This window comes from Amphiura filiformis, chromosome 12 (assembly GCF_039555335.1).
Source record: "Amphiura filiformis chromosome 12, Afil_fr2py, whole genome shotgun sequence".
Taxonomy (NCBI): domain Eukaryota; kingdom Metazoa; phylum Echinodermata; class Ophiuroidea; order Amphilepidida; family Amphiuridae; genus Amphiura; species Amphiura filiformis.
Window position 1 is genome coordinate 64177509 of NC_092639.1, and position 13483 is coordinate 64190991.

The window sequence follows — 13483 nt, forward strand, 5'->3', positions numbered from 1 at the left end:
GTGCTCGCTCATTAGATATAATTAATTCGAGGTTTTTTCCAATATGCCTTTCTAATGAGTAGTATTAACCAAATGTTACCATATCATTGAATAAACATAATTCTACTTGTAAATATCAAAAACAGATTTCAAGTTCGACTTAAAATGGCCTAAGGTTGCTGACATTTTAACATTTTTGGCAATGCATTCCAAACTTTTGGTCCAACCGTTAAGATACTGTTGATTTTGTGGATAGGTATTTTATAATCATTCCTATTCCGTGTATTATAGTTATGATTTTCTTTGTGAGTCTGGAAGAAATTTTCAAAAGATCTAGGTAACATTTTGTTATTATACTTAAACATAAATATAGCAACTTCCTTATTGAACATATCAAAAATATTTAATACCTTAAGGGAAGAAGTGCACCAAAAATTATTTTTTTAAACTAAACATGTTAGGAACTTCATACTTGGTGTAAATGACACTTGCGACCAAAACATAAAAAAAATGCAAAAAAAGTTCTCATTTGCATATTTAATTGGCGGCCATCTTGGATTTTAGGTGTCGGGTTTCAAAATAGTAACGGAACGCAACCGTAGGTGCTAGAGATGTAATTTGTTTTTTAAATGAAAGTTGAAAAGCAGCAAAATAAAAGTGTGGAAGTAGATTTTTTATAAAATGCTTCATTTTTTGAAAAATAAGTCCAAAACCTGATAACGCCAAAAAAATGTGATTTTATGTGATTTTTTGACCTAAAAAATGTGACAGTGCCTCAAAACAAAAACAAAATTCAAAATTCTACTTCCACACTTTTTTTACAAATAACAAAACACACATTCTGTGAAAATGTCATTCAAATCCGTCGTAAAATGGCCTCAAGTTACTCTTTTGAAGGCGCAAAAATGCAAAAATGAGAAAAATCCTAAAAAACATCTAGAAACACCTTTTTAATTTTGTATGCAACTTAAATGGCAATTTATTACATACAACATGTTAAAGAAGCAGGCACTTGATTTATTACAAGTTGTTGTGAAGATAACATGTCAAAAGCTTATTTGCTTTCTGAGATACACATTTTTGACTGTAGAAATGTTATATATCGCCACTTGAAAAACAATAAAATACATAATATATATCACTGCTTGAAAAACAATAAAATACATTAATAATGCATTTGATCGCGCAAGATACTTCACTTCAAATTGCAGTTTCTTGGGAACCGTAAGTGCGATTTTTGTGGAATAAAAAGTATGTGAAAAAAAAAGTATGCTCTTTTACCTGGAGTGACAATGAAATATGACTATAAATGGGTGTTTTTGGTGCACTTCTTCCCTTAAACATTTTGAAAATTGGTTCAGTGTGACTAAGATAGTCACTATTGGAGATTACTCTCATGGCACGTTTTTGGAGGCGGTACATTTTATTCATGTGTTCTTTATTTGCATTTCCCCACAGTAATAAACCATAATTAAGATAAGGTAATATTAGAGTACAATATAATTTATACATGGCGTCTCTTGGCAGGAACAACTTAACTTTGTTTAGTACACCAATATTTCTGGTACAAATTTTACCAATATTTTGAACATGTTTTTTCCAAGTCAAATGCTCATCTATAGTAATTCCTAGAAATTTTGCTTCACTAACTCTACTTAATTTACACCCATCCAAGATGATATCAAATTCTTTGTTATTTATTACACTACTAGTCTGTACACGGGTACCAAGATACATTAAATTTGTTTTCTTTGCATTTAATGACAATTTATTTGCTTTGAACCAATTTGAAACCTCTTGAATTTCTGTGTTTACACGTTTACATAATACAGATACATCTTTATGAGAATAAAAAACCGTGGTATCATCAGCAAACAAAATTGTATTTAAGATCTGTGATGTGTTGCTGATGTCATTCATATACAAAATGAATAAAAGAGGACCTAGTATTGACCCTTGTGAAACACCGCAAGAAACCATTTCATGAGGAGATTTGCTGCAGTTATATAGAACATATTGTTTTTGTACGACGTGTGGGAGAGGATGAGAGCTTTGTATGCGTCGTTATTATGTTCTTATTTTGTAGACTCCTCCACCTTCGCAACACGGTACGTGGAGTGACTGGAATCACACTGACGGCGGAGGAGAATACTAGCTGGCCAAACAGTTTAATTCTATCAAGCATATAATACCTGAACAATCATCGTCATTTGATCTATTTACTACAGAATATATTGTATACTCAAAATATAATTTTAAAATAGTAAACCTGTTAACTTATATATTTGTGTACTAAAATATAAGGACACGTGAATAAAATTATGTAGAAGACAAAATGGCCGCTAATCTGCATATTGTCTAGACCTAGGGTACATCTTCCGGTTTCGTCACGTGATTTCAGATGCCTATCCGACATTCATTATTCCTGCCATTACCCGCTAGCTGGGCCGCTATATAACCAATCAAAGACAGTTAAAGCCCTGTTATAACATTTCCATAAACAATAGATTAGTATTTCATTTCCATAGTTAGCTTTACTGTCAGATATGTACCCTTTTGATTTTAAACCGAACAACTGAGGTAAAGGAAAGAAAATTGGAATTTACTACCAGCGCCGATGTCGTCAATGCGTGTCACTTCATTCGGTTATGCTACCACACGATCCTTTACTTGTGTCGCCATGTACATGTACGTATTGGGTTATGAACATCGAGTACGCGTTCGACTAATATTTCCATCGTAATAATAAAACGACGGTTCCTGCGTTTTATTCAAAATCTCGGATTGTGACTAAACTACAGCACCTAGAGTCTTGATTTTTGCAGGGTATGTTAGTTTAATTAAGTACGTTATAAATTATGTAAAAACGAATTTTGAAAAAAATATTGAGGGCGTCTTCCTCAGCAAATGCAAATGTAATCAGGCACGGCAATGCACAAGTCATGCACGCAAATAAGTATGCTGTATTCGTGCATATGCTGCACTTTGTGTGGGTTTTCTTTATCACTAAATTTCTCCTTTTCTGAGCATATGTAACATAACCTATGTTATTTTAAAATAGCAGTCGGCTATATACAGAGGTGAAAAATACCCTTTTTGTCATGATTTTCTAAATAGTTTTTATTTATTCCTTTTACCCTATCTTAATATGAATGAAAAAATTGTTGGCCTAGGTCCAACAAAAAAGTGTGCAGGGCAAAAATCCAAGATGGCTGCCATTTTCCCCGAAAATCACATTTCATTCATAACTTTGTCATTTTATAGTGTATTTACTTGATTTTGGTGCCTAACCCTATGATTTTGGGGTCAAGTAATCTGTTTATGCATCCAAAAATAGTCCTAAGCCATCACATGTTGATTTAACAAGCTTTTTTTTGACTAAATCTGAATGTTTTTTACCTAATTAGTATATTTCGTGAAACATATCTTCAAATCTGTTTTATAATTATATAGATTCCTTGACCCGAAAAACATGATGTTAGACACCAAAACCAAAGTTGAAGACCCACAAATGACGAAGTTATGGCCGAAATGTGATTTTTGGGGAAAAACGGCGGCCATCTTGGATTTTGGCCCAGCACACATTTTTCTTGGACCCGAGACCAAAAATATTGTCATTTCATGTTGAGATAAATACCGTTTATGACCAGTACGCAGGGCATAAACAAGCTGGAACCCAATTAACACGATCCACGATTTGCTAGTGTTGCGTACACGCGCATGTCACCGCGCCCATCTCACGCGGAGCGCAAAATATGACGCGTATCACGCGTTGACTCCCGGCCGTTGACCTCATGAGCCGAGCTGCTTCCTGCAAGTAGGCCTACTCATTTTCTTCCAATTTATGATGTTAAACGGTATGGAAATGTTATTTAAACTTGTAAACCCTTATTATTTTCATCTGTATTGAATTGCTAAGAATGTTGGGTATGTATGAACGGGGTTCATTCATAGGATTTCGGGCATGATCGCTGTTTATGCCCTCGGCTCTCGCCTCGGGGCATAAACAGCGATCATGCCCTCAATCCTATGAATGAACCCCTAATTTAGAATATCTAACTAAATATCACCCATGTATAGCCCACTGCTATTTAAAATATATAAACTGAACAAGATGTCTTGGTATACTAGCGTACTACGACCACACAACAAAATAATATAGTACGAATACAACTAGTCAACCCCAGCAAACACAGCAATGTTTTTACAACGTTTAAAACATGTTATATATTGGGTTTTGGTTTAGATATTGTAACGGGAAGTTCATTGCCAGTTCGTTAAATTTATCATAATTTATCATGAAACAAATTAGGCCAACAAATTCTTCAGTCCCAAGTTATTTTCATTTAGATCATGTATTTTCTCACGGAAATAGATGTTTACAACTTTGGTTAAAAACACCTAACAATAGGTACATATTTTCTACCAGAGTTTCCGTGTTCATAATAATGGAGCAACAAAGACTATTATGATAGTAACCCGATTTAGGGCAATTCCAACGGATAAGCCGTGTTAATGTGTGTTAAGATTACTAATTATGATTATGGTTCATACAACTTAACAAGATCATCCACGTGTGATATCAGGAATCGGTGGACGAATCAAGGACGAATATTCTTAATTTGGTAGACAAGTTCCCCCTGGCACTAAATGACACGTTAATGTTAATTATGATAATGTATTAAATTGTTTTGAACGTACCAAATTTATAAGCTCCACGTCAACAAATTTCATAACCATAATTTCTGCTGAGTAATGGTTTCGTAACCAACATTTCTGCTGACGTGGCAGCCTCCAAAAACAGATAAATAGAGGTCCCAAACTCGAGAAGAGTCAATCAGATCCTAGACTGGAGTCAGACCGTTGGTCTTAACCGAGAGAGTAGCTCTCGATAGCCTTACTCGATTCATGATATTCAGGTGAATATCGGTAATACTTAGAGAAAACGTACTGCATAGGCCTGCGTGCCGAAACTTACAACATTAAGAGGAGCTTGGGTATTAACGTAAAATACTTGCGTGTATTTTTGTCTGATTAATACTTTGCAATTAATTCCCGTAACCCAGTTGTGAGCCCCGCACGACCGGCGTTATAATATAAATGTTTTGCTAACATTAAATGTGGGGTTATATAACGGTCATGGAAACGTTCTAAAACGTTTTGTATGAAAACCCACTATAACAATATTTAAAAAAATATTTTCAAATAATGTTAATTTAAAATAAGTTTTGCAAACGTTTTTACCAAATATTTTGTCAACACTTACAGCAATAATGTGTGATTTGCATAAAAAATAAAAAATAAAATTCCTATTTAGTTATTTATTTAAATAAAAAATAGATTCCTATTTAGTTTTTATGTTAGTTTTCACTGATAGCTACTGATCACATTGTCCCCTTTTTAATTTCGAGCCAAACAAATGAGATGAAACGAAAAAAAATTGCTATTTCATTCCAGCGCCTATAATGCGTGTATTTAGCTCGCAGATTATAATTATCATGATTATCGGGATGAGCTTCACGCAGCTGATGGGATTCAAACAAGACGTATAAAACAAATAGCGATACACACAAAGTTTATGCGTCAAGTCGACGTACGGCGCCAACAATGCGTGTATAATCTCGCCAATCGTATTATTTATCATGATTATTGGCAGCGCTACACGCAGCTGGTGTGATGTACGAACAGCGATATGCATACAGTTTATACGGTACGTCACTTATTCAATGATTCAATATGCACACGCAGGCGACGTATTTATTCAGCACTCGATCGGTGAGCTCAGAAAAACCGGGGATACCTGATATTATTATGTTCAGGCTTAGTCTTCATAGGGCATTTATGTACACCAATGGCCATTACAATGGTACAAAAAGTATAAATTCGAAAAGAAATGAGGGCATTGCTATGGAGCAAATCACACATTATGGCTTTAAATAACATATGATGTTAGAATATTTGCAGTAGGTTATCAGCAAATGTTTTTTAATGTTATTAAAACGTTTTATACCATTTATATGTCCCTTTATATAACCCGACATTTTTAAAAACGTTTTCTGACAATCTTTTCTAACCTTTTGCGAATGATGTCGAAAAAGTTTTGTGTTTGTTGGGAATAATATGCCCATTTAATATGTACGTCTCTTCATGATGACCTCATAGGGGTCCAACTCCCGCACAACGCTTGGCCCTGACTTAATGCGGCCCAACAAGGATTCAACTTTGTCGCCAGGTGCTTTTGAGATCTCGTAGTTCTGCACGAACCAGGTAAAAATCAGGAACAATTCTGCTTTTGCCAGAGATTCTCCAAGACATGACCTTCTTCCGGCTGAGAATGGTAAGAAACTATTGGGATGCTGACGTACTGAACCAGAATCATCCAAGAAGTGCTCTGTTAAAGATATAGGGTTATGACAAATCAGCCAAACTCATAATCATGCTATATTATTATCAGGTATATAGCATTCACAGAATATTGGTAAAACGACTCATTTGGTCACTGATGATGACGCTATCGGCTGACGCTATAGGTGCCCCGATATGTATCGATAGCCTTTTGTATCGTACCCTGAACAAAGTACTTTCGTTTTAAATATTTAAATAAAAAACGATAAGGCTATGCTACTAATAATACTAATTATGAGGGTCATTCACAAAGTTCTACATCCATCATCACATCTCTGTGATCGTACGTGGCAGGCAATTGAAATTACCCATGACTATACTACAAAATAAAAGTTATTTGATGAGAATGTGATTTTTGGTTATTAAGATATGTTTAGTAATCATCCTATTGTAACTTTGGGTAATTTGCCATAAATATGTTTTCAAGATGTACTGTGGTTGTCCAACTGCTTACCCAGAATAAATACTGTGGTCCTATATGAGCTCCCTAACAAGCCTTGGGACTTTAAAACAAAATGAATATGTGTTATATGAGAAGAAAACATCGAAGTGTTCAAGAGACAAACAAATCTTTTGTATATAAATAATTTGTAATTACGTTCTATTTTAAGCTATGGATGGACCTTGACGTGGAAATTAGATGAACAGTTTGTTAATAACCTTGTGTATATTTTAATAATACAAAACCTGTAAGATTAATTTGATTTTAACTTATGAACCAATTAATATAACTTTGACAACAAGTGCTCACCCGATTGAAGTCAACAACCTATGGAAAGGGTTAAAATATGAAGGATATTGTGAACATGTATCGGTTTTGTTGTGCAAAAGACATGATACCCAATAAAACTGTACTAAACTCAACCCAGAAAGTATCGAAACGATTATAGATGGTCAGATATATCGGGAACTGAAATATATAGCAAAAACGTATTTAATGTATATAAAGCGCAGCTTTCTCCTGCGCATTTTGATACCTCTTTTGTTGCTCTACGATATCATTTGGTCCAGTTATGGGCGCTTGAGTGGCTTCAAGTCGGATTTTGAAAGTTGCACTTAGTTCCTATTCAAGCCAAATGCGTTCGTCTTGTACACTCACACACAATCAAGGCAAAGGACACCGATGTGGTCTGTTTACTTAACCATGAACTTTACTTTATTTTACTCCTTCGACTTCCAACTTCAATACTTGCTACCCTTTACCTATCTCTGACTTATCTCATGAACTCTTTCTGTTGACACCTCAATACTTGGTGTGCCCGCCATCACTGTCTATCACTGCCTGGATTCGTCGTCGCATGCTCTGAGCAAGATGTCTTGAATAGGAGCTTAATGCAACTTTCAAAATCCGACTTGAAACCACTCAAGCGCCCATAACTCGACCAAATGATATTGTAGAGCAACAAAAGAGGTATCAAAATGCGCAGGTGAAAACTGCGCTTTATATACATTAAACATGTTAAATAAGTTGTTGCTATATATTTCAGTTCCCGATATATCTGACCATCTATAATCGTTTCGATACTTTCTGGGTTGAGTTTATCTGCAAGCATTAGATATTGATTAAATTATTTAAACAAAAATAAATTGCTTTAATCATTTTCAGTAATCAATCGGTACTGATTTCCCCGGGTTATTTCCACATAGATAATGGCAACCGTTTTGATAAAAATTAGCCTTTCTTTTCATGTACTAAATCTGTAATTCACTTTAACCAACGTATCTTAACAACCACCAATCATACTTTAATTAACTTTTATTTTGTAGCCAAGATATAAGAGAATAATCATGGGTAATTTCAATATCCTGGCACGTAAGTGATGTTGTGATGTAGGTAGAACTTTTTGAATGACTCTTGTATTATACTCAATACAGTTTATGATAGAAAGAGTCATCGATACCTAACCGGGCACTAGCTGTTATCATTATATGACCAACTTGAATGTGGTGCCCAAGCACAGCAGACACACGTGATATGATATGTAAGTTGTACATCAAACGAAAAAAAACCTTGAAATTGGCTGTATATTGATTTGAGGTAAATTATATAATTACAAAATTAGAGTTGAAAGGTCCGGTTACGAAAACAGAGCAATGTTTTTTTATGGACTTGATGTTCACTTCGGAAAGGTCTCAACTACCATTAATTGAGTGACGGGCATGGTTTTTCATTTCACTGCTTGAATGTGTCCTGCAAATGATTTTCTATAAATAACATTTTTATGAATGGACAATAGCTGTGACGTACCTGGCTTAAAGAGTTTCGGTTTATCCCAAATCTCTTCATCAAAATGCAGCGCATAATGGTTAATGGAAACCATGGTGTCCTTTGGAATTTGAAAGTCATCTGAAAATATATTGAAAATAAGTGGCCAGGCAGCTGAGGCTTCTTCATATACTGAAACGAGCAAAAGACCTAACCTCATACTGAAGTGTTAATATTAGGCACTGTACAAGAGTCATGTCTTAAAGTGGTAATACGTAGCACTCAAGTGCAGAGTGATAGCATTCTCTTTTGTTATGCAGTTGATGCTGTTTTAGTTTTGCAATTTATTTCGTATTATTTTTTGATACCATAGATTATATAAACTATAAATATAAAATATGCCCTTCCCTTTTTAATATTTAGGTGACCTTTCTATAGTATTTAAATTTAAAAAATGATGATAATAATAATAATAATAATAATAATAATAATAATAATAACAATAATAACAATAATAACAATAATAACAATAATAACAATAATATAACAATAATAATAATAATAATAATAATAAAATAATAATAATAATAGAGAAAGAAAAAGAAAAACAACGCTGTGGTAATGTCGGCTATAAACGCGTCGCTCGGATGACTTAGTGGCGTACGCGTTTGTCACATGATAGAGAGATTGCAGAGAGGCGTTCACTGCAAACGCCATACGGGTTACGGATTTCTGCATTTTGCGGTAGAACGTCATAGTCCCGTTCACATCCAAACTAGCCTCCTACACAGCCAGTTTGTGTCGGTCCTAACGCTCGTCGTTCCTAGTATGTTCGTGATAGCCGCATAGAGTCTGAACCAAGACTACGTGTAAACGCAATTGCAATCATGATGGCGCTATGCTGAGACAAATAATCTAAAGGTACTAGGAAGCACCCATTGATTCACCTTGGGTGCATCGAACCAGAGAAGATTATCTTCTTTCATCGAACTACTTTCCTCGGTATTGATATGCAAATGCGACTGGCTGTAAGCATTCAGTCCAGATTAGCGATATTTGAGTTTTGCGGGCTATTGGAACATGAGTATAGGCCTATGTTCACACGTGTATGCTATTTGTCTAAATAATCTAAACAGAGTTTGGTGTTGGATGCCTAGGAAGTCTTGATGTATATTATTCGAATAACAAGAAACAAACTCCATTATCATATAAATAATACCCTGTTTACTTTCTAAAGCAAAATGAAAATAGATAATCTAATATGCCTAGTTCGATTACTACCCAGCAAACACAAATATTACAGAAAACGTTAAATGTCGGGTTAAAGGTTATGTGAGGGTCAAGGGCATTAAACGTTTTAATAACATTCAAAAAACCTTTTGTTCAAAACTTGCTGATAAACGTTCTAACACTATAGACACTTAAATATGTTTGCCAAATGATATTTTACTATAGCATTTCGAATTTTGGCTTAAAATGTTGTTGTATTATTTTTTCAGTATAACACGAGTTTTCATGATTTTTATGTAAACATACATCGATATGTTATAAAAATGTTTGAACTAAAACCAAAAACATATGCATTATCATGTTTTAAAAACATTTTTGAGTTAGCTGAATAGTAAATCCATAAGCAAAACACTTTGACAGCTGTTTAATGCACAACGAAAAAGCAAGGGGAAAAATAGCGTTGCACGAACTTCTGTTCCCCGTCCCAAACCGTAGACCATGCCCAAACAGACAATTATACCGCATTTATGCCGTAACACGACACAATCTTGCCTAAAACGCCTCTTCGCAAGCTGATTTTTGGACGGCATTTTCCACACACAAATGAATAGGCAATCTGCCCGTTCGAATTCGCGTCGAAAAAAATCGAAATTTGTTCACTTCTTCTTGTCTATACGAGATCAAATTTTAACCCCCAAAATGGATTTTATTACATGTCGGACTCTACTTGTTCTATTAGGATACTTTGATTCGCTTCATAAAGATAAACATAACATTTTTCTGCATTTTATAATGCGTTTTTTTGTCATTTTGGAACGTCATTTTTTGCTACCAACCGCAACGTAATCGCCTTACGGTAATTCCACGATTGACCAATTCACAATAGATTTCACCCTCTAGAGGGCATAATAACCGATTTTCGACTAATGTAGCTTGCCGTTGGCGTTCCCGTGTCACGTTTCACGTAAATTTCGCAATCTCTCTATTACCTCGATATAAATGTCCCCCTTTTCTTGAATTGATATGAAAAAATAAATATCTAACTTAAATTTAATGTATAAAATACATTGTTGCTGTTTACCAATTAATTGTAAATTGTCGTGCAAATATGGTTCTCCATTCAAAATTGATATATGACACGTGATACGTCAGTATGTCGAATGGTGATTGAATTCATATCCGTATTAACTACACAGCCGCAATATACCGAGATAATGGCGTATTTCGCATATTTATGACATAGTGATGTATGGGGTGTATGTCACTGGTATGTCACTATGTCGTCCAAAAATGTGGAATGTTGTGCACAATTTTCCCATTCAGTGACATAATTAGTGATAATACTTAATTAATCAATGATATATAGATACATAGATTATGAAACTTATCTCATTTTGTCAAAATGGCTGATACGCCGGTATGTCATTATAACGACAATATGTTTGACCTACACCCATCGTACACACACAAACATGACTTTATATTTACCTAACATAACATCACATGTTGTTGCGTGTGGCACACCCAATGGACTGATAGAACTGAAGCGTAAAACTTCCATCGTGGTTGCTTCTGTATATGGTAGGCGCCCTCTATCTTCCAAAGAGCACAGTCTCTCATGACCTACGACCTCTTCGATTTCCATGGCTACCTTCTTTTGTATGTCAGGATATTCTGCCATAATAGCTATTGTCCAATGGAGTGTAACGATAGTTGTATCTGTTCCCGCTTTGATTGCAAATAAACAGTATGGCATACATTAATTGTACAAATAATGGCAATTTGTTAAGCAATTTCATTTTCTCTTGATTTACTCCCTTGATTTACTTTTAGTTTAGTTCAACGGCCTCCTTGGTCTCGACCACTTTTAGGGTGGTGGAGTGTTTGCGAATCGGTCGCGAACAACAAGTCATACCTATATGTGACCCGTTCTGCCAAAACCAGGAACAAGTCGCATTTCATAATTTGCATAAAATGTAAACACGGGACAATAAGCTTTAAAATGATACCAAAATTATATAAAAAGCATCAATACTTTTCAAGATATGGATAATTTTGTAAATGATACCTTGATGTTTTCGTGAAATTGCTATTCTGAGTAATTGGGCTAATAGTTTCCTGCTTTACACATATGGATTATCATAGTTCAACTGTCAATTATTGATTAAATAAACCTCTTTTTAATAAGTAGGCCTACTTCAAGGATTTGAAAGTCCATTTATATAGGCCCAAGGTCAAATACCATGAAATTAGGAATTCCAAAATTTGATTTTTTTTTAGGGGAATGTCATCTTTAAAGACCTATAACTCAAAAACATGCCTGGCGACTTGTTCCGGGTTTTGTTGGAGCTGGTCACATATATTTTTAGTGTGCCGTTCTACTACCCACGGAACTACAGGGATTAATGTGGAGGTTTTGTTGGAAAAATGTTGAATATTGCAAGTTCTGGACATAAGTGCTGGATTTGTGATAAACTTTGATACTTTGATATTTTTTCACACTACTAGTCAAACTTGTGCATAGCTAATACATGGGGCTGATTAGGGTGGTTGACACAAAATCACGGGTTTTCTGTTAGCAACACAAACCTATGGCGAATTTCGTTAGTTTGCGATCTACAAAACGAGGCAAGCTATCGATCGTGTATTTTGTATTAAAGTCACCACGTCCACATAACAGAGTCGATAGTTTACCAAATCTATTATGTTGAAGAGATTCAAAACGTCCCCTGGAAAGGTCAAGGAATACCGGAAATGGGTCAACTTCTATTGTCCCATCAGAGAGCAGTATTTTGTTTTAACAGAAAGTCTAATATGCATATGGGAATGGATTAATAGTAGTATCGAAATAAGGACTCGTTGGTAATAATGTGAAGGGAATGTGTATCTTGTATAAGATTATATGAAACAGGGAAGACCGGGGCAAGTCCGCCCTCGGGCCAAATCCGCCCACCCCGTGTTTCTGATCTCGTGACTGCTGGAAAAGTACAGTGATGATGTAATTAGCTGGCACACGTTACAGCTAAGTATCCAAGAAAACAAGACAGTCCGACACATCTCGGCACAGAAATTATCGTCATAAAACGTTACCGAGTCAAGGAAGTTTACTTTTTTAGAATTAGTAATATTGTAATAATCTCAAGACCTTGCAGAGACGGTTTTCATTCTTATATTTATTTGGAAGGTGAACGTTTTGCCCAACATTTTGTGTAATTAAAAGATCGACATCTTGTGTTTAGTAGGCATAACACGAGGTCAAGCAAAAAACTACCGTTGGGGCAAGTCCGCCCTGTATGGAAAGGGGCAAGTCCGTCCTGTGTTTTCCCCAGGCGGACTCCCGGGCAGATTCGCTCCATCTGCGTATTATGCAAAGTTACGCTGCAAATCCGCCCTTGCAGCGTGATTTTTATTTTCCATTCTCCTGCCGTTACTGAAAGCTCTATGTTCTTACAAATGTGGTAGTATTTAGCTACAGTATGCAGCTTTAACGCTATAAAACTATAGCCTTCTAACATGAGAATTGCCCTCTCTAGGCGAGATTGGAAAAAATAGGGTGGACACGCCCCGGTCTCCCCTACAAGTAGTAAATGAAGTAACGGAAACTTAAACTTTGACATCTGACCTGACCTTCCACCATGGCACCATATATCAATCTAGTCAGTC

General features: G+C 35.4%; 1 protein-coding gene across 1 annotated transcript; it reads right to left on the bottom strand.

The window, feature by feature from the left end:
• Positions 1–6058: 6058 nt before the first annotated feature.
• Positions 6059–11538, bottom strand: LOC140165459 (cytochrome P450 2D10-like). Its single transcript, XM_072188749.1, has 3 exons — positions 11309–11538; positions 8633–8731; positions 6059–6370 (listed from the first exon to the last, which is right to left on the bottom strand). Exons 1-3 carry the CDS (start codon positions 11499–11501, stop codon positions 6108–6110), a joined length of 555 nt encoding a protein of 184 aa, XP_072044850.1. The 5' UTR covers positions 11502–11538; the 3' UTR covers positions 6059–6107.
• Positions 11539–13483: the final 1945 nt, after the last annotated feature.